The 22015-nt window shown below is 43.0% G+C and overlaps 1 protein-coding gene across 5 annotated transcripts in view; it reads left to right on the plus strand.

Moving 5' to 3' along the window:
- The window catches only part of SAMD8 (sterile alpha motif domain containing 8), a 76197-nt gene that overhangs the window by 26467 nt on the left and 27715 nt on the right, over positions 1-22015 (plus strand). For 3 of the 5 annotated variants that reach the window (XM_006267388.4, XM_019497209.2, XM_059729745.1), the window contains 4 exons: positions 4547-4642; positions 6220-6337; positions 9662-9812; positions 18201-18976. In XM_006267388.4, the coding sequence (XP_006267450.1) occupies positions 4547-4642; positions 6220-6337; positions 9662-9812; positions 18201-18505 (670 nt within the window). In that variant the 3' untranslated portion in view covers positions 18506-18976. Of the gene's footprint in view, positions 1-4546; positions 4643-6219; positions 6338-9661; positions 9813-17847; positions 17917-18200; positions 18977-22015 lie in introns of those variants that run through there. The other 2 variants (XM_019497210.2, XM_059729747.1) reach the window with 2 other exon arrangements.

Here is a 22015-nt window from a genome sequence, read left to right on the forward strand (position 1 = left end):
CTAACCAAGTCTCTGTAGAAAGATGTGTGTTCTCTCTCTAACCTGTGCTTTCCCCAGGTACTAGCTTCCTGGGTAAGCTGGACTTCAGGAGGGCTGATTTTAATGAGTTAAGGAGATTAGGCCAGGAGGCACTGAGGTACCAGAGGGTAGGGGAGTTGGGAGTCCAAGATGAGTGGTCGTTCCTTAAGGAGATGATCCTCTGAGCCCAAAGGGTGACAGTTCCAATGCAAATCAAAGGCAGCAAGAGTGCTCAAAAGCCCCCATGGCTCAACAAAGGCATTCAATATCTGAAAGCTAAAAAGGAGGCGTACATCCAATGGAAGGGAGGGGCCATCACCAAGGAGGATTATACCTCCGTTGCTCGAGACTGTAGGGGGGCTGTTAGGAAGGCTAGGCAGAGACGGAACTAGGACTAGTGACCAGGATCAAAGATAACAAGAAGTCCTTTTTTAAATACATAGGGAGTAAAAAGAAGGCAATGGGTAACGTGGGGCCCCTGCAGGACACACTTGGCAATCTGGTGGTTGCACCAGACGATAAAGTTGACCTCTTTAACAAATTCTTTGCCTCCCACCAGGATTCAGGATGGACTCAGGAGAGGCACGGCCAGGCCTGGGGTCAGAGAGGACTTAGTTGGGGAACTTCTGGTGGGGCTGGATGTGTTCAAATCAGCAGGTCCAGATGCTCTCCACCCCAGGGAGAATTGGCAGAGGTCATTGTGGGATTCATGGCACAGCTTTACGAGCACTTGTGGTGCTCTGGCCAGGTGCCAGAGGACTGGAAAAGGGCCAATGTGGTCCCCATTTTCAAAAAAGGGAGGAAGGAGGACCCAGGAAACTATAGGCCCATTAGTCTTACCTCAGTTTTGGGGAAGCTCTTTTAGAAAATTATCCAGGAGCACATCTGCGAGGGACCAGCAGGGGAGAGTATGCTTAGGGGCAACCAACATGGGTTCATTAGAGGCAGGTCCTGTCAGACCAACCCGACTGCCTTCTATGACCAGGTCACAAAATCCTTGGACGCAGGTGTTGCAGTGGATGTAGTTTTTTCTGGACTTCAGGGGGCCTTTGTCATGGTCTCCCACCCCATTCTCATTTAAAAAATTAGGTGACTGGCATCGATGCCTACACAGTCAGATGGGTCGCAAGTTGGCTGGAGGGCCACACCTAGAGAGTGGTGGTGGACGAGTCATTTTTGACCTGGAGGGATGTGGGCAATGGTGCCCCCCAGGACTCAGTCCTTGGGCCTGCACGGTTCAACATCTTCATCAGCGACTTGGAGAAGGGGGTGAAAAGCACCTTGTTCAAATTCACAGATGACACTAAGATGTGGGGAGAAGTGGGCACGATAGAAGGGAAGAACAAGCTACAACTAGGGCTGGACAAGTTACAGGGGTGGACAGATGAGAACAGGATGGGATTCAATACTGATAAGTGCAAGGTACTGCACCTAGGAAGGAAGAACCAGCAGCATACCTATAGGCTGGGGAGCTCCTTTCTCATCAGCACAGAGGCAGAAAAGGATTTTGGAGTCACTTGATTCCAAGATAAACATGGGCCATCAATGTGAGGATGCAGTCAGTAAGGCTAACCACACCTTGTCATGCATCCACACATGCATCATGAGCAGGTCCAAGGAGGTGATCCTTCCCCTCTATGCGACATTGATCAGGCTGCAGTTGGAGTACTGTGTCCAGTTCTGGGCGCTGCACTTCAGGAGGGATGTGGACAGCATTGAGAGGGTCCAGAGGAGGGCCACTCGCATGGTCAGGGGGGAGCAGGGCAGAACCTACGAGGAGAGGCTATGGGACCTGAACCTGTTCAGCCTCTACAAGAGAAGGCTGAGAGGGGATATGGTGGCCATCTGTAAACTTACAATGGGGGATCAGCGGGGAATGGGAGAATCCCTGTTCCCCGAGCACCACCACGAGTAACTAGGAATAATGGCCACAAGTTGACTGAGAGTAGATTCAGGCTAGACATCAGGAAGCACTTCTTCACAGTCAGGGTGGCCAGGGTCTGGAACCAACTTCCAAGGGAAGTGGTGCTACACTGGGGGTCTTCAAAAGGAGGTTAGATAATTACCTTGCCGGGGTTGTTTGACCCCAGCATTCTTTTCTGCCTATAGCAGTGGGTCAGACTTGATTATCTGCTCAGGTCCCTTCCAGCCATACCAACCAACCAACCAATTATGATCCCTGAGAGAGGGGATTTGTGTTGTTTTTAATGCATAGATATGCATCATTGACCTATTCTGATTTGCTTTGTGGGAAGAGCCATATACCCCAAGTGGTGAAATATAGTATGGCAATAGGGCCATACCTTGAAATAGGCCATATCTTGAACTACCAATAAATTGTATCCAGAAATCTGGTGGGCATCAACTTTACTTTCTCACTTCCTGAATTTGACCTGTGGGTGGCCAAGGTAAATTTGATTTCTAGGATTGGTGGCTATCTGCTCAATCTATATGACAAGCACTTCGGGTCCACTGGTGCAAAAATTGCTATGACGGTATTGCAATGATTACGGTCTTGCAATTTCCTCTTTGACCAAGAGGTATCTATGCTGCATACCACAATATCTCTGCGTCTAATAAATGCCTGTGATTAAGCCGGCATACATGAGCAACCCCATGCTTGTCTTAAACATGGATACAGTGGTGATATCCCACTTGATTGCGATAGGGAGATTGTTTATCTCTCGGTATTCTGTATCGCCCTTGGATTTCATGGGTGGCTGACCTAGACTAGATACATACTGGTTGTTGTACTTCAATATATGAAATAGTTGATGAACAGTCTTAGTAAGCAAGCCATTAATTTCAGAGAAGTGACAATGATATTGTAATCATGTTCTAGTTTCTCCCTTTTAGCTCATCTTTTAGAGATTGTTTAAAGGTTCTCTAAACTGAATTGGAAGATCAGTTATTCTTCTAGTCAATCCCTGTATATGTAGTTAAAGTGACCTTAATATCACTCCATTCATGTCACAAGAAATGAAACACTTTTTTTCCTGTACCAGCAAAAAAAATCAGCTTAATTTACATGGTTGATTAGAGGCTTTTCCAGGTACTCTGCACGTACTGTGTTATAATCATGTTCTGTAGTACCAGTAAAACACTCCCTGTTGATAATGGGTTTCAGTAGCATAGCCTTTACTCCTGTAAACATTCATGAGCAGTCTGGGTGAAGTCATTAGGACTAATCATGTGAAAGAGGGTTGCAAAATCTGACATTTTTAGATATTACTCAGCAAGTGGTGACAATACATTCCAGATGGGAGGGGGAAAGGAGGATAAGAGTAAGTGACAATACTGAATACTGGATTGTGTTCCTAGAACAAGAACCACAGTCACAGAATTGGGAGAATGTACAGGGCAGTGAATGCTAGGGGCGAGTAGCAGCAAAACAATGCAAAGGGATTACAACAGTCAATGTCTGAGCAACTATGTTTTGTTTTTCACTGTTTTTGTAGCAAAGGGGACAGACAGTTCCACTGAGAGCTTTAGCAATTTCTGGTCTGAGGAAATCTGAGAGTGCAAATTACTGCAGAAATCATTACAGTGGGAGAAGTTAAGAAATGTTTTGACCAACAAGGCTATTAAGGCTCACATGCAATGATTCTTTAGTTGAAATCTAATTTAAAAAATAAGCTCTTAGGAAAATGCAAAGAGAAAGAAGCTGGGGAATGACTGCCCTAAATGCTGTTGATCCTCTTTTAAGAGGAGGATAGGAGAGAGGGGCAGCAAAGCAGAAGCAGTGACGATGGGTTGAGGATATGAGGGACTGTGAAGAAAAATCAAGGGACTGTATCTTAAAGGAGTAGTGGGGAACTGAGGGAGGCGGTACTGCAGGCGGAGAGGAAAGAAGAAAACGAAAGGGGTGGAGGAGGGAGAAGGAGAAGAAAATGTTGATAAGGCATAGGGGGAATTGGTTGTAGCTGTGTTGGTCTAATGACATAGGCAGACCAGGTTCTTTGGGTAAATTGATATCTTTTATTAGACCAACTGAATAGTTGGAAAAATTGTTCTTTACAAGCTTACAGGCATAAGCACCCTTCTTCAGGCATAAGGAGAGTCTCAACATGAAGAGTTAGATGAAAGAAAACTAAAATCTAGCATGAAGATGATTTTCATTCTCTGGAATTTTTCAGTGTTATAACTTTTGCCAGCTTCAGAAGGAAAGCAAGGGTTTAGTAATCCAAGAACTAGTAGGTCAAACATGCTAACATGGTGAGTGCATTCTGACACAAATGTTGAGGCCATAGATTCACCCAGCTACTCCTGCACTGAGTCTTATAACTTGTTTGACAAAGACCTGTCTTCCAGAAACATTTTGAATATTGGAGACTTAAAAGAAATGGAGAATTCATAGTTTTGGTAATTTGTTCAACAGGTACTGAGAGTGCAGCTTTCCTGCTGCAGTTGGAGCTGTATGTGTTCAACGTATTTTGAAAAATAGACTTGATATTAGTTACCTAATCAGTGGTATCAGCTTTGAGCATGCAAGCTTTTGTTATTTAGGTTGTTTTTGTTTTTTCTTTAGTGTTCCTAGGATACCATGGGCCTTTGCCATGACTGAAGTGTGTGGCGTGATTCTCTGCTATATCTGGCTTCTGGTTCTTCTTCTTCACAAACACAGGTACAGAAACTCAAATAACCTTTAAGACAAATATCTGGTGACCTAACTCAGAGAGAGACCTGACTAGAATCCAGATAACAACTGTGTTAGACTTGTTTTCAACTTAATTCTGTTTCCCTATTGAGATGGTCCATGATGAGCAGCTCCTGCCAGCCCTCTTTCCTTACCTCTGAGGTAGGCTTTCCCCTGTAGTACTCTGAGGGTAGTCCTTTTTGTCTTTCTATCTGACTGAAAGTATTGCAACAGTCTACCTAGAAAAGTTGTGGAATCTCCATTCCTGGAAATTTTTAAGAGTAGGTTGGGGAGAGATTTGGCTGGGGATGGTTTTTGTCAAGGATGATCCTGGCTTGAGAAAGGGATTGGATGAAATGACCTTGTGAGGTCCCTTTCAGCCCTACTTTCCTATGCTCCTAAAATTTCTGCTTCCATCTTATTCAGTGTGGATTGAATTTGGCCCCATCATAACCTGTCTTCTCTTCGCCCAGGATCAACCACTTTTTAATAACTAGCCTCTTATAAGTCTTGGACATAGATAGCTAAGTAGTGCCCAGAACACTGGCCCGGCAGTTGAATGACAGATTTGGGCATGGCTGGCTCTACCTTCTGAGAGAGGATTGTAAGCACTTTTCCAATTCCATAGTCCCTGTGTTTGCCCTTGGCATGGGAGCCTCCCATTCATTGAGTTCTTACAGCAAGCGCTTGTAAAAAGAAAGTGGGCTGCTGAAGAATTTTTACTTCATCTTCCTTGCTTTATTTTCTCTAGTCCAGGGCGTTTCCCTGCAATGTTGTTTTCAGGAGCTTCAAAAGTTTCCAGGGAGTGTCTATCGGTTGTCTGGCTGACAGTAGACTTGCCCCTCCCATTTAATTTTGACTGAGCCCAGACATCACAATTGCCTAATCTGCAGTGGGTCTGTTAGCCAACCTCAAAATGCAGACAAAAATGTACCAGCTCAAGCATGACATGGACTTACCCTTGCTTATTGCAGTGTATGAAAAACTAGTGCCGTTTTAAATATCTAAATTTATGTTGTTTAGACAGGCAAGAAAAATATTGCTTACTTTGAATAAGATATGAATACATTGGTAATGTAGTTTAGCTAGATTATTTGAGATGTTCTTATTCTTGCTTTTAGAAAAGCTAAAGGTAAATAAACCTGTGCTTGAATGGAACAAAAATCTATGACTAATTTGTTCCTTGGACATTTTATGGTTGAAGGATATCATCCTTTGATTTGTAATTAGTGTTCAAAAGGAACTTATTCTTGTAATGAGGGTCTACATCAAGTAGTTCCACCGAGTGAAAAATAGCTGAGTGTATTTGTTGTCTAAGGGAAAATCTTAAGTGCATAGCAAGCATGAGTCACTTTTTTTTTTACTTCTGGCGCATATTTAACTTTGATTTAGGGTATATTTAACATGGAAAGTAAATACAGTTCAATAATAAAATTGCATGAAAATTTTTGGAAAAATAAAGTACTTCGTGGGAAGAGTCTACAAAAACTCTTTAAAAAAACCTTTTCTCCTTATTGCAACACTATTTGTATTCTTCTCTTTTTCTTTCCTGTTTTTTCCCCTAGGTCTATACTTCTGCGAAGATTATGCAGCCTGATGGGGACAGTGTTTTTGTTACGCTGTATCACAATGTTTGTTACCTCACTCTCTGTGCCAGGCCAGCATCTTCAGTGTTCTGGCAAGGTAAAACACTGTTCTTTAATCTTCTGGAAGGATTTGACTTAAACTCAGATTAAAACTAGGCAAACAAAGACAAGAGTGGTCTTTTTAGAGTATACTTTCTAAGCATGCATAAAAGTCTCTAATACAGGGATATCAAATTCACCCTGCACCCTAGGCCAGATCCAGTCAATGGGGGGGTCCTTGCAGACAGTGGCTAGGGAGCGGTGGTGAGGGTTTACACATCCATTGCTTGCTTGTGTCCCGCTGGCAGCATCCTCTAGTGGGACTTTGCCCAGGATTTTGCCAGCAGGCCCTACCCCTGCTTGCCTCAGCCCCTCTAAAAGCCCTGTTGGCCATAAGTTTGACACCCCTTCTCTGTTAGGTTGAGATTTCATAAGTATCATGGAGTCAGTGGTATAACAAATGCTCAAAGACCAGGACTTCAGTCCCAGGCACCCAGAGGGCACAAGAACAGCAGCTGCTGCCAGCCCAGCTGCCACAGCCGCAGCCACTGCCGCTGCCACAGCCACTGCCACCCAAGTTGCAGACTCTGGTTGTTACATCTCTGCATGGACTTGTACATTACTTAGGGCAGTGGTTCTCAGTCTTTATTGTACCAGGACCCATTTGTAAGCATTGATGGCCAGTCCTGACCCAGTAAATAGTTCAAGTAGAAAACAGCCTCCTGGCCATGCCAGCATCCCTCACTCCCAACTTGCTGCCCCAGACCCCTAGTGTGGGGGGGAGGTGGGGAGGGGGACACATGTTTCCTCAGATTTGTGCACCCATAGCAGGCATAGAGCTATAGCCTGGCTGGACTGGTATGGGTAAGAGCCGCGTCTGCGGCCCAGCAGGTGGGACTCAGCATGGGAGGGCAGAGCAGGGTGGCGAGACTCACTGCTGCTGGAACCCCCTCACCAGCCATACTGCCAGCAGTGTGAGAAATAATGGATGGTGTGGGGGAGGGCCATGCTGTCCTCACCTTTACCTGCCGCCAGCCGATCATGTGCTGGGCTGTGGCTCTACCCAGAGAGGAGGTGGCGTGGTGGGTGGTGTCACCTGTACCCCCGTTTTCCTGACATGACATCTGTGCTCCCACTCATAGACTTACCTGCAGGCAGCTGTGGGAGCTGCTCACCACACTGCTTGGCTGCCATGTGCACGCGTGCGTGCACATGCGTGTGGTGCCCTTACCTGATTGCCAGGGATCTGAGTTTCCCGATTGCCACAAAAAATGTGGATTTTTTTCTTTTTAAGGGGAAAAATGGGGGAAATGATGGGTTTCCCTTTGCAGGCTGGCAGAGTTACCCCATAGTGAGGTACAGAGGGATAGAGGAAGTTCGGCAGGGATGGTGCTGGGGGTGTTTCCCCATCAGGATGGTGTGTGGGGCCTGGGGCTTGGTGTCTGGGTGGGAGTGGATGTAGACTGGCAGCTGCTGGCTCAGGGCTCCCAACCCTGTTACCCTCCCCACAGGGCCGCCGCAGCCCAGCAGGTGGGAACTGACATGGCAGGGCAGAATGGGATGGGGCGGGTAGGCTCAGTGCTGCTGCCGGGAGCCCCGTACCGTCATGATGAGGCACCCCCTGCATACCTGGCAGCAGTGGGGGTGACAGTGGCTTGAGGCTACTGGCAACAGCACCAAGCCTTCCTGTTCTGTTCTGCTCTGCCCTGCTGCGCCAGGTCCTACCCACTGGGCTGCAGAGGCCCTTCGGGGGAGGGAAGCAAGGTGGGGAACCCCGAGTCTGCAGTCACCAGTCTGCATCTGCTCCCCACTCTGCCCCCTAGGGACTCCGTGTTTGCTTTGCTGTGCTGCAGCAGTCACTGCCTTCCATGTGTGGCAGCCATGGCTTGGGCACTGCTGGGGGGGCAGGGGGCTGTGAAGCCAAGTCCCTGGCCTCATAACCCTTGGCTGGGGGGGGCGGTGGGCTGTGGGTGGGGAGTGAGGGGCAGTAGCTTGGGCAGGGCGCTGGCATATCAGGGCTGATCAGTGCCACAAAACAGTGTCTTGTGGGGAGGGGGCAGTCACAGCTGGACCTCACATCCTGATGAGTGAAGGGGGCAGGGGGAGCTCTGTTTTCTTCCATGATACCCCCCCCCCCCCCCCAAGTCAAACACCAACACTTACAGGTATTTAGAATTTATTTTATTATAGTGACTGAGGCACTGGTAGGCTTCCAAATTGCTTTAAAACTGTAAATCTATCAATAAAACATTGTGTTCAACTGACACCTATACAAAAAGTGGCATTTAATTTTAATTGTGGAAAAAACACAGATTTTGGTGGTTTTAATCGGAGAATTTCCAGGGGGTTTTATCAGAGAATTTGCAATTTTTAAACAGAAAACCAGGATCCCTTTTGATTGTCCTCTTCCTGCTCCCCCAACGCAGCTCCAAGCAGCCCCTTGCAGGCTGGAACTCTGCCATCCTGTAAGGGGCAATCTGTGGGTTCCCATGTTTTCCTCCTTTAAAGGAGGATCCATTTTTTAATATTTGTTTGTGGCCCTTTCATATATTCTTGCAACCCACTTTTGCATCATGTCCCACAGGTTAAGAAACGCTGATTTTGTTAAACACTTTTGCATACTGTGTTCATTTAGGGGCTTTCAAAATGCTGTGTTGTAAACCATAGAAAATTAGTTAGGGGAGCATGCATTGAAGTGACTGAGGACAAGAATTTGAGAGAAAAGAGTGAAAATCATGACACCAAGAAGTATTTGAAAGATGGAAAGGCTGAGGCAAAACAAGTATTCTGTAGGGCCTAGTACTGGGGTGGGTAGTTATTTTGGGCAGAGGGCAGCTTACTGAGTTTTGGCAAGCCATCGAGGGCCACATGACAGGCAGCCAGGGGCAGATAAATATATATTTTCTAAATTTTTTAGGGGCCCCGCGGGCCACATCTGGCCCACAGGCTGCATTTTGCCCACCCCAGCCTAGCACTACAAGTAAAGGAGAAGTGATGAAAAGTATTTCGGCAGATTATCAGGAGAATTTTCTTGACTACCTCATTTAGCTGGGGAATAAATTCTCATGAGAAATTGTAGAAGCCCCATTGTTCATGTACTGTTTTGGGTTAAAATGTACTTTCTTTACATTCTAGGTTCCATCAGAGATACTTTTGTGTTTGTGGTTAGTAATGTAACTATTTATGTAAAATAAGACAATTTTGACTACTTGTATTTCAAAAAGTAACAGTACCTACCATGAGATAGTAAATGCAATGCTAGTTTATTAAATGTTCTACCTCTGTAGTGCTAGACAATTGACTTACCTGTTAAATGGTAGAGTTATACTAAAAATATTCTTGTTGTAGACTTTTAAATACTGATATGCCATTTTCATTTTAGTTGTATGGAAACGTGTGGGCAAAACTTCAGCGAGCATTTGCAATTTGGAGCGGGTTTGGAATGACACTAACTGGAGTACATACGTGTGGGGATTATATGTTCAGTGGCCATACTGTTGTTCTGACTATGCTGAACTTCTTTGTCACAGAATGTAAGTACACGGTGCCAGTGCTTTAAACATCCTAGTTTATTTTGAAACTGTAATAGCAATGGTAGTTAAAGCTGAAGGAGGCATACTCCCTTAATATGTTATACTCCACCTGTTTGGGCTGAAAGCTTTTGTAAGTGTTAACCTGGAGATAGAAGTTGTTTACAAAAGGGGAAGTCCCTGAGCAGTTGGACCTAATGTACCACCTGAGTGCCAGAAAGACTATTGTAAAACATATTTTGGAGATTTTATTTGATTTTTTTTTTTCTTTACAAGAACAACTAAAATCCTTAACAAGTTTACAATATAATCATTTATCCTTCACCCTTACCACACAAATTGAGCAGAGAGTAACTTGGAAACTAGAGAGTAGAGGCATATTGAGAAAGCAGATACATTTTCTATGGCTATTAGCGCTGTACGAAATTTCGCTGGTAGTTTCGTTTCAACTCATTTTAAGCTCGCAACAGCAAAATCGAAACGAAACAGAGAGCTTTAAAACAGCCTCGAAACAAAGGGAGGCAAGTAAAAATGTTTCAAAATTTTCGAAATATTTTGAGTTTCGAAGGTCAAGCTGGGCTTGCCTGCAGGGAAACAGAAACTAAAGTAAGGAGAGGAAGGGGAAATTGTGGGGGAAGGACTGCTCTCATTACTGACTGTGTAGCTGGCCAGTGACTGTCATCCTTCCCTGAGGTCTCTTTCAATCCCAGTGCTCTGGGAGAGGGATGGAAAAACTGTGGAAAAGGCAGCATTGTTTGAATTGCCCTGCTTTCTGCCTTGGTGTCAGTTGAGTGAGCACACTCGCCCCACACACCACAAGATTTGCCTGTCAGCAGAAAGAGGTGCAGGGCCCCAGAACCCAGACTCCCCTTGCACCTATTTTCTTGACAGCTGGCAGGCTTTGTGGCCACAGCAGGGCCTAGCAGGCCTGCAGTTTTCACCCCCTGTGCCCCAAGACAAACGGAGTCCCACAAGCACTCATGTCACGAGTTTTGCCTGTCAGCAGCCAGAGGTGCAAGGCCCCAGAACCCAGACTTCCCCTGTACCTATCTCCTTGAAAGCTGCCAGGCTTTGTCATCTCAGCAGGGCCTAGCAGGCCTGCAGCTTTCACCCTGCTGCACCTTAACACACACAGTGTAACCCATGTCACATGTTTTGCTTGTCTGCAGCTTGAGGTGCAATTTCCCCCAAACCCCTGCACCTATCTCCTTGAAACTTGGCAGGCATCGTTGCCTCAACAGGGGCTAGCAAGCCTGGAGTTTTGACTGTGGCTTAACACACATACAACATGAGGTTTTTGCTTTCAAGACTCTGAGGTGCAGTTTCCCTGAAACCCCTGCACCTATCTCCTTGAAATGTGGTAGGCTTCATGCCCTCAGAAGGGGCTACAATTTCTGTAAGTTTCATCCAAATCAGATCAGGAATGACAAAGTTATAGGCTGTTTTGAGCTTCCCCATTATAGCCTATGGGCAAAACAACGAAACTGTTTCGACAAAACGAAACGGGAACAGCAATTTTGAATCTAAACAGAATTTGAAACGAAACACTGTTCCGTCAAAACGCAAGTCGAAACAGAATGGTGCTGTTTTGCACAGCCCTAATAGCTATGCTATTACTTTTTGTATACAATTTGGAGTTCTGTTCACTGTTACCAAAAAGACTAGAGCTAGTTTATGCTTAGGACTTCTGTTGCAAGCTTCGATGTGGAATTAAGGTATAGTTACAGTTCCCTTAATAATCACTACCCAGGTCAGAAAAGAGGCAAGAGACCAATCTATAGCCTGACTTAATTTTATCTGATCTCAAAAGCACAAGAGCAAACGCATATTCTAATACTGACAACAACATAATGTAGATTCTCACCTATACCATTATTAGGGAAGACTCAGGAGGGCAAGACTTGCAGCAGGTCATCTTGATCTTCAACTCTTTCTCTCCAGCCTATACCCTGTATTTTCTAAATTTAAATTTATTTAAATTTCTTTGTTTCGGTGAAACTTTTGGAATAAAACTGAACTGGCTATTTATGGAGCTGGCCTTTTGCTGTGTTTTATTTGATTTGGTTTAGCTGGACATACTGTGTTCTTTCCTGATCAAGCTAATTTTTACATCGGCAAAGGCTCACTTTGCGGTTACTCAAAAAGGCTATTCTACTTTCCTAGATTATGGCTTATTTATATGCTGAGCATGTCAGTCTGCTGCGACCTTAAGTACACACTACGTAATTTAGGCTTGTACTAGGTCCAGTCTGCACTTGTCATTGTGGTGTTTGTTATTGACCACATATGCAGCCTACTGCAGAACAATACCTGTTGGCATATATTTACTGTACTGTACTGAAAAGTATTTTATGTATGTGAAAAATTCACATTTAAAGTAGCACTGTTAAAAGTAGCACAACTGATAGTCAAAAGATTTGCTGTTGCTGGATTCTAATGATGAAGTTATGTCGAAGAGAGAGTCCTATTTCTATGGAAAAAGCTACAACTGCAATGTGACACAGGTTTTGAGAGGAGACTGTTTATATCTGTTAATATGAAAAAGAATCTTTATATCCACAAGCCAGCAGCAGTATTTTTCATCCTAAGATGGAGTGTTCTTCATTAGAGCAGATGTATAAGCCAGGAAGACAAGACTGTTCACTTGAAATAAACCACAACTTTCAATATGCTGTGGAAAACAAAGTTAATTTTGGGAGGTGTGATCTGTTAAGAAGAAATAACACTTGGTAGTATGTATTGCTACTGGAGGATGTTTTCACAGCAGTGGAAAGGGCATAATAACTTTAGTCTTTTATTCTGCCTTTGAAGATTCGAGTTATGATGACACTGCCTTGTGCTGTTAGAATCTTTTTCACCGGCTCACTTTTTCCCATATTAAATCCTTGAATTTACACAGAATATGTACACTAATTAGGATTGACATATGTAAAGTGTCCAATGAGCATCAAAAATACGAAATAAACAACTATTTTGGAATATCAGTAACTTGGTCGGTGGAAAGAGCCTAGAACATGCTGTTTGTTCAGTGGAGAACAAGGGTGCGGATAGGGATTAAATTGCAGTACAGGAAATTTGCACTGCCACAAAAACATTCCAAGGAAGGGCGGACGCAAGTATTCCAACCCCTTGGCTGCAGAGCTACCAAGCTGCCTCAGGAGTCCGCTCTCCAGCCAGGGGGGATAGTGGGCTTCTTGTTGGCTCTACCTGCTCCAGATCATTGAAAGCCTGCTGTCTTCTTCCCTGCCATGCCTGGTAGTGCTGCTTCCAGATATCCAGCTCTTGTAGTGGCAGGGGAAAATCCCTAGCCCAAACCTTAACTGTGTCCCTTGCCAAACCATTCTACTGAAAAGCAGAGGAGTCGGGTGGAGGACTTATTAAGTTGAAGAAATGTCTGCTGCCCTTTTGAACACAACTGGGAAGACTTGTCACTGTTTGAACAGTGCCAGAGGGTCCTGGTGCTGTTCAAAGTGTGGGAAGATGGGATGCTGCGTGAACAGTCCTAGGGAGATATGGGTTTGAGCAAGGGGTGGAGGGAAGTACATGTACTGTTGTGTGAATAGCTGAGACTCTCTTAGTCTTTTGTCAGGCAGCAGTGGGATTCAGCACCACAACTCGAACAGTCCCAGTGCTGTTCAAACATACTGGCAGCAGGGCTCCCTGACAGCTTGTTGCCTGAGTAGGTCCTCAGGGAGCCAGAGCTCTATCTTCCCCTTGGAGCAGGGGAGGAAGAACAGAGTACTGTGAAATACTGCAGGTCCCAGGGAGCCTGAGATAAGCATACAGGTGTTACAGGTGGTGCTTGAAAACTCTGGAAGAGTTGCTAGTTAAAACAGCTAACAATTTTTGTAGAATGGCTGTTTTTATTCTCCAAAAAACCCTTGAACGCCTGCACACTAGCTATTTTGTGCTGAGAAAAGGGCATATTTCTCAGCACAGACACAATGCCTGTCTGTGGCCTGAGTTGTAATGTTTTAAAGCATACATTACTAGCTGCTGCTCACTCAGAGGTTTTGGTAGTGGGTACAATAGAACATAGTTTCTCTGACATGCTTGGATAAATGATGACAGGAATAATATGTGATATAAGATTTATTTTGGTAGATATATGTTCCAAAGCTCCCCTCATCAAATGGCTGTAAATTCTTCTAGTTAGTCATTTGACATCATGCTTTGGGTTTATTTTGGGGTTTTTCATTTTTTCTGTGAATAGAGCAATAACACCCACTGAAATTAGTAGGTGACAAATTGAAAACTAATGAGAGAAAGTACTCTTTTATGCAACATGTAGTTTACTTGGTTAATTGATTGCCACAAAGTGGTAGAGGCAGATGGCATAGCCAGGTTTAAAAAGAGAATGGATGAGTTCGTGGATGATGGATCATAATGGTTGGAGGCTATTGAACTATGATGCTAATGACTAGGATCTCATAGGGATAGTGGAGACCTGGTAGGACTCCACCTATGACTGAACCACAGGTATGGGTAGCTATACCTTGTACAGCAGAGATCATGCTGAAAGAAAGGGCAGGGATGTAGCTCTCTGTGAAGGATCAGTACACTTCCCTACAAGTGGAAATTGGTACCCAAGGAGGGCAACTTGAGACCCTCTGACCAATCTCATTTCCTTCTATGACCAGGTGACACATCACCTGAACAAAAGAGGAAGAGGCTGATATCATATATTTGGACTTTAAAAAAGCCTTTGACCTGGTGTCCCATGATGCCCTCATGGCAAAATTGGGGAACTGCAGCCTTGACAACCCTATGGCCCAATGGCTGGGGAACTGACTCCGAGGTTGGACCCAGAGAGTGGTAGTTGATGGAACTGAATCAGCATGGCACATAGTGACCAGTGGTGTCCCCCAAGGCTCCGTTCTCGGCCCCATACTCTTCAATGTCTTTATAAATGATCTGGACTCTGGTGTTGGAATGGACTGGTTAAGTTCACTGGCGACACCAAACAATGGGGAACAGTGTCCACACTTGAGGATAGGCTGGTGATCTAGACTGACCATGACAGGCTCGCAAGGTGGGAAGATGAAAACTTGATGGTATTCAATATGGAGAAATGCAAGGTGCTTCACCTCGGGAGAAAAAATCCGCATCTTGCTTATAGGCTCAGCAGGGCTATGCTTGCTAGCACCACGACTGAAAGAGACTTCAGGGTCATGATTGACCACAAGATGAACATGAGCCACCAGTGTGATACTGTAGCTAGCAAAGCAAGCAAAACTCTGGCTTGCATTTACTGATGCATCTCAAGCAAGACCCAGGAAGTCATCCTCCCACTGTACTTGACCTTGGTGAGGCTGCAGCTGGAGTACTGCATCCAATTCTGAACCCCGCAATTCAGAAAGGATGTAGAGAAGCTTAAGAGAGTCCAGAGGAAGCCATGCACATAATCAGAGGGCAAGAGAGCAGGCTTTATGAAGAGAGGCTGAGAGCCATGGGACTCTTCAGTCTGGAGAACTGTAGGCTCAGGGGTATCTGTTCACCAGGGGACCCCAAGGGAAGATAAGGTCCAACAGTCGCAGACTCCTGGAAGACAATTTTAGGCTGGACATAAGAAAAAATGTGTTTACTGTCAGAGTCCCCAAGGCCTAGAATAGACTCTTCCCCCCTCCCCCTCCCTCCCCCCCCTCCCCGAGGTGGTACAAGCACCTACTCTGGACACCTTCAAGAAACATTTGGATGCCTATCTTGCTGGGATCCTTTGACCCTAGCTGACTTCTTGCCCCTTGGGCAGGTGGCTGGACCCGATGATCTTGCGAGGTCCCTTCCAGCCCTGCTGTCTATTAAATCTAGTAACATCATAGTTGGAAATGATCCCTCTGGCATCTCTAAACCAATGATGGTGGATGCTAGGGAGGGTATTGAATAGGAGATAGATCACTCTAAGATATCAATTTTAGTGCTCTCCCTCTATAACATCCACTCCTACCAGTCAGAGACAGGATGTTGGGCTAGATGGACTCAGTATGGCACTTCTTATGTTCATAACACAACATTAGCATTTGCCTTCTTGCTGCTTAACATTTTCTACTAAATAAAGGGTAGTTAGGCAGTGGCTCTACCAATACATTTCTTAGGTATGCACAAACATTTTAGTCGCAGTAAAGGGGACAGAAGAGCATGTATTACTTATTGCACTAACTGTTAGATACGAATTAGTATTAGCAATACAAGTTAGCTGAACTGCTCTAATTCTGACCCAGGGTCAAACCAGGGTTAAAGCCAAAGCAGTTCTTCTGCAGTTGTATTGCTAGAATAATGTAGGGGTAACAGTTGTAGTTTTAACAGCTTCTATCAGTATCCTTTGATCTGTCTATACAGGTAGGCTAAAAATAGGTCCTGGCCAATAGAGCGAATCCGCTGTGCCAGGATGTCCCCCAAAATAGTTGATCTGCTTCATTGAGCAAAACGCACTGTTTTTTGTCCCACAAGATTAACTGACAGGGACAACAGGCAGCGTGTTCTCCTTGGGTTTGAGGGGCCCAGTCCTGTGCTTTTTGGGAATTCCTGTCCAGGCTTGGGCCTATGAACATTATGTGCCTTCTGAGGCTTGAGGGGCATGCCAACCACCTGCAGGCAGTGTTGGCTGCAGCCGTGGTGGGTGGTGTGACGGCAGCAAGCAGGCAGCCATGGAGGTGTCTGCGGCGGACGGTTGTGGTGAGCGCTGTCCAGCGATTGGTGACCACCCGCAGACGCCATCAGCAGCATCAGCGGTGGCCAGCAGTGATCGGCAACTACCCACTGACGCTGCCGGCAGCGAGGGGGGCGGCGCTGGCAGCATCAGCAGTGGGCAGTCTCAGGGGGTGTACTGCCAATCTCAAGGGTGCATGTGGACCCCCTACACATCACCAGTGTTTGGGCCCCTAAAGCACTGGGAGCACCTCTCGGACATTCCTTGCTGACAGAAACACACCCCTTGGAACCTCTAACAAGCGTCTCAGAAAGTAGGAAGCTTAAGAGGTGTGCCCCCAGGATCTCCAGGGCACATCTCAGTAAGTGGAGAAAAAGGTGGATTTTCCTGCTTAAGAGACGTGCCTTCAGGATCTGGGGTACATCTCAATAAACATGGAAAATTGGACAGGAACTTGAGGGGCCCAGTCCTGTACAAGAATTCCTAGGGTGTGCAGAATTGTGCCCCTGTAGCACCTGCCCAGGGCAGCAGAAGACTATGGGAAGCTCTGGGCCCCTTGCACTTCCATGCCATAAAGTAAGCAAACATTCACTGCTAAGTAGCAGCATAAAATTATACCACTTCCATCACAGTTATAAATTTTAGGCCTGTGTGTCATGACAAGGAGTATTTTTACCATGGCACAAAGGCAACATCTGTTTCTTCCTTTAGAGTATTAACCCAGTACTCAAGTGAATCTTTTCCTACGATACGAAGCCTTTGATTGTTTTTCCACTGTATTTGACAGTGTCCTTAATTATCGATCGTTTGATCCTTCAAATACATGCACAAATACCTTTTAAGACATGAATATTATGCCACAGTAGACTTAAGTTATACATAATTGACCATGTTAAACGAAACTGATTTAGTTATCTGAATAATTTGCATCCTGTAAAGGAGTTTAAAATATGATACCTTGTTCTCTTTTCCCTTTTGTTTCCCAGGGCAGGGTGGCACTTTAGAGACCAATGAATGTGCTTTTGGCTTTAAGTATAAAGTATGGTCTCCCATCTTTTACAGTGCACATCTAATCTAAATTGTTTGATTTTATTTTTTTTTTTTAAGTTAAGATTGCAGGTAATGAAGTTTAAATCTTGATGCTCCTATATTTGAATGTCTTTGAATGCAAATCAGAGTGTTCCAATAGATTTTAAAAGGCAACATAAAAAAAATCCATGTATAACTGAACAGTATACCTAACCGTAACTGTAAATGAATGTACTTGAAGACACAGCAATATTTTGTGTTTGAGTGGTTTTTATGCATTAAATAGCAAATGAAGATAATTAATTTGAGTCAGAAGCATAAATTAATAACTTTAAAACCAACTTAATGAATACTTGCTTCTAGACAAGCCTGCGATGCCCATCTCTTAAGATGGCTTCAACTGGATAAGGTGTTGTTCGTCATGACCATAAGGTACTCTTCAGTATATCTGCTATCTTAAAAAGATGCTATCCTTACATTTGTGCTGTAGGTTGTTCTTCAGTGGTGGGTAAACTGATTAACATTCAGAATTCTTTATTTGTGCACTGCTGTTGAATTCGATGGATATGAGTAGTGCCTATTAGATCAAGTTGGTAGTTTCCTAGTCCTTTGGATGCTCTGTAAATGTCATGTTTGATGGGTGTGGGTTTGGTAAATTGTCAGGAAACTTGTGAAACAGATGAATCCTTTAACAGGGATACCCTGTTCTTTCCTAGATACACCAAGAAGCTGGAACTTCTTGCATACTTTATCCTGGGTCCTGAATCTGTTTGGAATCTTCTTCATTTTGGCTGCACATGAACATTACTCTATAGATGTCTTCATTGCCTTCTACATCACCACAAGACTCTTTTTGTACTACCACACATTGGCTAATACCAGAGCATATCATCAGAGTAGGAGAGCAAGGATTTGGTTCCCCATGTTTTCCTTTTTTGAATGCAATGTTAATGGCACAGTTCCAAATGAGTATTGCTGGCCCTTTTCAAAACCTGCCATAATGAAAAGGCTAATCAGATAAAGACCATCTCCCTGATGTAGCCCAAATATGCACAAAGTATTCATGCTTACATGACTACAGAACTGACTGGAAAAATAGGAAAATAACAACTTTTTTTTTTTTATCCCTGAGGTCTCCTAATATCTTGCTGCTTAGCTTCTCAGTTACAGAATGAGCTTCCCATAATCAACAAGTTTCTTTTCGTAGAAAGCAAGATTAGGGTAAATAGCAGCTGCCAGTTAATAATTAGGTGTCTGAAGCAGAAGTCCTAGTTACAGTCTTTAGAAAGGTTCTATACAAATGTTTTAGGTAAAGTAAAACTTACACTTCTAATGTATGCTTGTATTGAATTTAGTTTGTTGCTTGGAGGTCCAAATACTTTCTGGTACCTGGAATGTCTGCCTGTACAGATAATAGCAAGTAGTAATTTGTTTGCCAGTGACTTGCTTTTAAAAATATTAATCATAAATATAATATTTAAATTGAACTGTTTACACTTATACAATGGGTTTCTGAAGAGTATTGTGTCATATTGTGGAAAATAGTAGAGCTCCTTACTAAAAAGGGGTCTCAAATCTTAAATAAGAGGTCTGAAAAATCATAGTGGACACCGTGTGATTTATATACAGGATGCCAAAAAATGAAACCATCTGCCTTTTGAATATGCACTGATGATTTGTGGACAGGGCTTTTGTGAACTGTTTATTCTGTTATCCTACCATGTGGAGGTTTCCTTTTCACTCCTGCATGAGTGGGTAAAAACTAAGACTGATTTGTTGAAAATAAAGTTGACTTAATGTTAGTGCCACAGAATAACACTGTTCTGTGTGGTCCAAACATTTAATTCCCTAGGCTTGCACATGCTTTATGAGCAATTATTTAACCACTGGAAGGATAAAACAGTTAAGCTTCAAGTATTTTAATGTCCCATAAATGGATGGGAATGTGCATGTAGTGAGTGATTCAGGAAGAGCTTAATAATGAATTTTAGAAATAGTGCTAACATTGATCCTCCTGTTTTGAATTCTTATCCTAATCCATTTGATATCAGCAGAATGTTGAATATCTTTGGATAAAGGTTTTTGACAAATGGGGTGTATATATAGTAAATGATTTATATTAGTCTTATTTCTGACAGTTTTGAAATCAGATTGGTTCTTAAGCTGCTTGTTTATTACATTAAGAGTTAGTTAAAGTAGCATAAGTGATTTACCTTCCAAAATATGGATCACTTTTTGTGAATGAGCCCTGTCTGTGCTTATGAAGGGAGTAGTAAATAGAACTGGGGCTTGAAGTACTGTATGCAAGACGGTTCTGACTTTAGTTATTTAAATTCAGTGTTAAGCTTATGCTTAATATAAAGTGGTAGTTTTTAATTTGAGAGTTGCAAACTGCAACAAATATTTGTGATTAGCACTCGAATCTCCTATGTCAATTTCAAGTTCAGTGAGTGTGTGTGAAGAGGTAATGAGCCAGTCTTGCAGAGTTTCTGTGAAATTTTGCCAGTCTGCCACAAGTTATTGAATCTCAGCTTAAAGCGACTAAAGCGTGCTTGCCAGTCAGGTGTAGGATTCTGTAAGATTTAGTAACATATTTGAAGCTTTGTAATCTGCTTTGATCTCCCTACACTTACATCTCTCTAACAATCCAACTTTGAACTTGGAATTAAAAGTGTCGATTACCTAGATCATATTTTCTAACCTTACTGATATCTAAAAAATTTGCAAATTAATTTAGTTCCTTGGAGGAATTTCAGATATTAATGCGTCTGTACCAGAAGTATTAGAGATACATATTAGAAGTTCTAATAACCTGCAGACACAGGTTTTTATGACATTCCATTTTTGTTAGATTGCAGATTTTATATCACCCAAACCCTGCCAGATGCTCTTGGCATCCAAACTGCAGAAGTACACTGACGCTTCACAAAAAAAAAATCAAAAAAAAAATCCAATGGTGAATCATTTAAGGCCAAAAATGTTAATTTGTAGCCTTTGCCTTCTTAATAGGAGAGGCAATCTGAACATTACTTTCTGGTATTTCCTGTCCCTTTCCTTGTGCTTCCCCTCATTCCCCCCCCCCCCCCCCCCCCCCCCCCAAAAAAAATACAACAAAAGAAAACCCCTTTTTCTTTATCACACTTACATTTACTCTCTTTTTACTGGGTTGTTGTTTTGAACAAGAAATAACTCAAATGTGTTTTCTAGGTTAGGCAGATTTGTATTTGTATTTTGCTATATTCAGGAAACTAGTCAAATTAGCAAACTCAGGATTGCTGACTGAGTTAACTATGCCTGAATTATAGAATTATTTGAGAATCTTTTATTTTGTTGTATCTAGTAAAGCAAAAGTTTTTGGTTTTTTAAAATAATTTATCAACCCAACAAAGGCAGTTTACGTAAGGTAAAATACTACTACTTTTCATTTTTTGAAGCTCAAATATTTTGACTTCTGTAACGCATTAAAAGCAGTAGTGGTGTATCTTTTTGAGTATTTTTAGAAGATAATGTAATATTTGTCTACACAATTGTTTTGCCTATTAATGCATTGATTCTCTTACTGCTAAGAATCTGTGTACAATATTTGTAGTATGCAGAAATTGGTTTCCTGAGAGCTGGGAAGTTGTTGAATCAGTTGTTTGGAGATGAACCTGTGACAGTTAGCCACACCTGCCAATAAACACAAAGTGAATTGTGAAGATTTCAAAGAAAAATTTCACATGTTCTTACTCACAGTTTCCTAAATAACTTGAGTTGGCATGTAAAGGAATACTGTCAGCTTCATTTTTGTTTAAGTTCAATTTTAAAAACAAAAAGGAGGTACAAAAATTATCTTTAAATGGAGGTACATAATTTGTTTTAGAAGTTTCACAGTGTTTTATTAAGGGTCTTTTCTGTTCATCAGCAGACATTAACAAGCATACTTCTTAATATTGTTACTAGAGCGTGGATGAGCTAAGAGGGACTGTTAATTATGGTTGGGTTTGCCTTTCCTTAAGACATCTGTTGACTGTTTTTGATATCAGCTTCACCTCTGGTGTTTCCACCAAATCACTTCTTGCTCAGCCTGGGAAGAAGCCTACCTCCGAATTCCTCATTAGAAGTAGTGTGTGTTTGAGCTATCATTAACTTGGTGCTTTACACAGCAAATGAGTAACAAAACCATGAGTAAAAATTACTCTCCAAAACACAAATTAAACTGATCCAAGTAAGGACTTGAGGCTTTGAGAGATCTGTGATTGAATACTTTAGACAAATGTATAAAATTGGGATTACCTTATTTGCATATGTATATTAAAATGACAGGTAAAGGAAAAATAGTGTATTTGGGCAAGGCTGAATAGTCTTCAAGGCTTCTTTATTTAAAATTTCATTCTTTGTTTCTTCCCCCCCACAACCTTCTCCTCCTAGCAGGTTTTGAAAACAAGGGGTAATTATGATGCTCAGAGATGAAGGGTTTTTTTTTAAGCAGGCCCAATCAGACTTTCAAACTAATTTAGAATGCTGACAGACCTAGGAAAACCCTCTCTTT

The sequence above is a fragment of the Alligator mississippiensis genome, chromosome 6, assembly GCF_030867095.1.
Source record: "Alligator mississippiensis isolate rAllMis1 chromosome 6, rAllMis1, whole genome shotgun sequence".
NCBI classification, from domain to species: domain Eukaryota; kingdom Metazoa; phylum Chordata; order Crocodylia; family Alligatoridae; genus Alligator; species Alligator mississippiensis.